The sequence below is a fragment of the Nematolebias whitei genome, chromosome 1, assembly GCF_014905685.2.
Source record: "Nematolebias whitei isolate Nwh7 chromosome 1, NemWhi1, whole genome shotgun sequence".
NCBI classification, from domain to species: domain Eukaryota; kingdom Metazoa; phylum Chordata; class Actinopteri; order Cyprinodontiformes; family Rivulidae; genus Nematolebias; species Nematolebias whitei.
In genome coordinates this window covers 21815881-21817713 of record NC_056498.1, presented here as the reverse complement: position 1 = coordinate 21817713, position 1833 = coordinate 21815881, and the positions used below count along the sequence as shown (strand labels likewise).

General features: G+C 38.9%; 1 protein-coding gene across 1 annotated transcript in view; it reads right to left on the bottom strand.

Moving 5' to 3' along the window:
- Positions 1-477: 477 nt before the first annotated feature.
- LOC119428114 (high affinity immunoglobulin gamma Fc receptor I-like) overlaps positions 478-1833 on the bottom strand; it is a 9842-nt gene continuing 8486 nt past the window's right edge. The window contains exons 3-4 of the mRNA XM_037697642.1: positions 1326-1586; positions 478-734 (exon numbers count right to left, since the gene is read on the bottom strand). Of these exons, the coding sequence (XP_037553570.1) occupies positions 478-734; positions 1326-1586 (518 nt within the window). The remainder of the gene's footprint in view (positions 735-1325; positions 1587-1833) is intronic.

Genomic DNA, 1833 nt, shown 5'->3' with positions numbered 1-1833 from the left:
CTTGATTAGATAGAAAGGCACTATATAAGTACAGTCAATTTACCATTTACTCTCTTCACCTTTACTACATTCTTTGCCAACTCCTCCTTCAAGCCCACCCCTAAACCATTTCTTTCTATCCACATCAAGGTAAAACAGTTTGAACCCTGCTCCAATACTGCGAGCCTTTCTGCCCTTCCACTTGGTCTCTTGGACACAAAACATCTTATTTCCTTCTCTGCATCATGTCAGCCAGCTATCTACCTTCACCTGTCATTGTCCCCACATTTAGAGTTGCAACCATCAGTCCTACATTCTTGACTTTCCTCTTCTCCCTCTGTCTCCTGATATGTTTCCCTCCTCATGGTCTTCGACTAACAGTAGCACATTTTCTGCGGCCACCCTGTTTGTCAAAAGCACTGGAGTCGTTTTTTGTTAAACCAGGCCTGGACTGATCTGGTATTGTTTTGCTTTGATGAACTTGCATTGTCCAATATTTTAACCCTCCTCACCTTTAACTGACATCCAGCTCTGTGGTGACTTCTTTCCTGAATGTTCACACCTGTAGAAACCTTCATCTGACTTTGACACTGCAGACATTTTCAGCTCCCCTCTTCCATCATTTAGGAGAAGTTTGTTGTTGTGATAGAAAAACACATCAGAAAGAAGTTCTTGTTCTCTCAGTCTGCAGCTCAAAGTCACAGGATCTCCCTCAGTCACAGGATGGACGGGGCTCTCCAGGATGATACCACCATCATCATCTGCAAAACAGCTTCAGTCAGCTGGTGTTCATGTTCAGAAACATCTGGCTCGTGGAGAATCAACAACGTTGCCTTTTATGTTAAAACTTCTGACAGTTGATTTAGTTTTAAAGAACATTTCTGAAGTTTTACTGAATCTGAAACATGTTTCATGAGACACATTTTATTAAAACTTACAACACGTTTCATGTACAACACTCTCTGCACCAAGACACCTGAGTAAACGCAAAAACATATGACTTAGATAATTTTACAGATACTGAGCTCATATTTAGTGTGGAAGTAGCTGAAAGTCACTCTGATATTTTAAGCAATAAAACATCACAAGATCTCACATCTTCACATGGGATCAGGCTTAAAGTCACACACAAGTTTAGAACAAAACAAGTTTAAAATCTGTTCCCAGTATAAGATGAACTGAGGTTTAGTTCAGTCTGTTTCAGTTTAATAAAGTTCCTGAATTCTTCAAGCTGCAGTTTTGTCCCATTTTCACCATCAACCCTCCAATTTATGACAAATCTGTACAATAACTAAGAATGTGATATCCAAAGTTAAAGAAAACTCTAAGAAATGATAACATACTCTGTACAGTGATGTTGACTGCATTGCTGAACTCTCCTGATCCAGACTCACACCAGAACACTCCACTACCAGACCAGTAAGGCTTTATGGTACATGAGGATCCAGTCTGTGTTCCCCACATGGAGCTGTCTGACAGACCAGTATCTGTAAACCTCTTCACTTTCCACTCAGTAGAGTTTCCTTCACAGCTCAGTGAGACAGAGAGAGAACTGAAGTGTTGAACTCTGTCAGGATTCACACTGAGAGACGCTGCTGGATCAACATCTGGGAGAAAAACACAAAGATTTGAACCAGGGATGGAAACAATAAATGTTAATATTAAACAATAATTTTTAAAATCTGCTGCATACAGAATGATAATTAATAAAACTGGTTTCAAAGATCTAACCAATAGAATTTAAAGTAACTCATATTTTCTGCTGTTCTGTTATTTTACCAACAAAATGTTCTTGCAGTAAATTAAGAAAATGTGGTCTTATTGTCAAGATGAGAACTGCTTGTAAATATAATT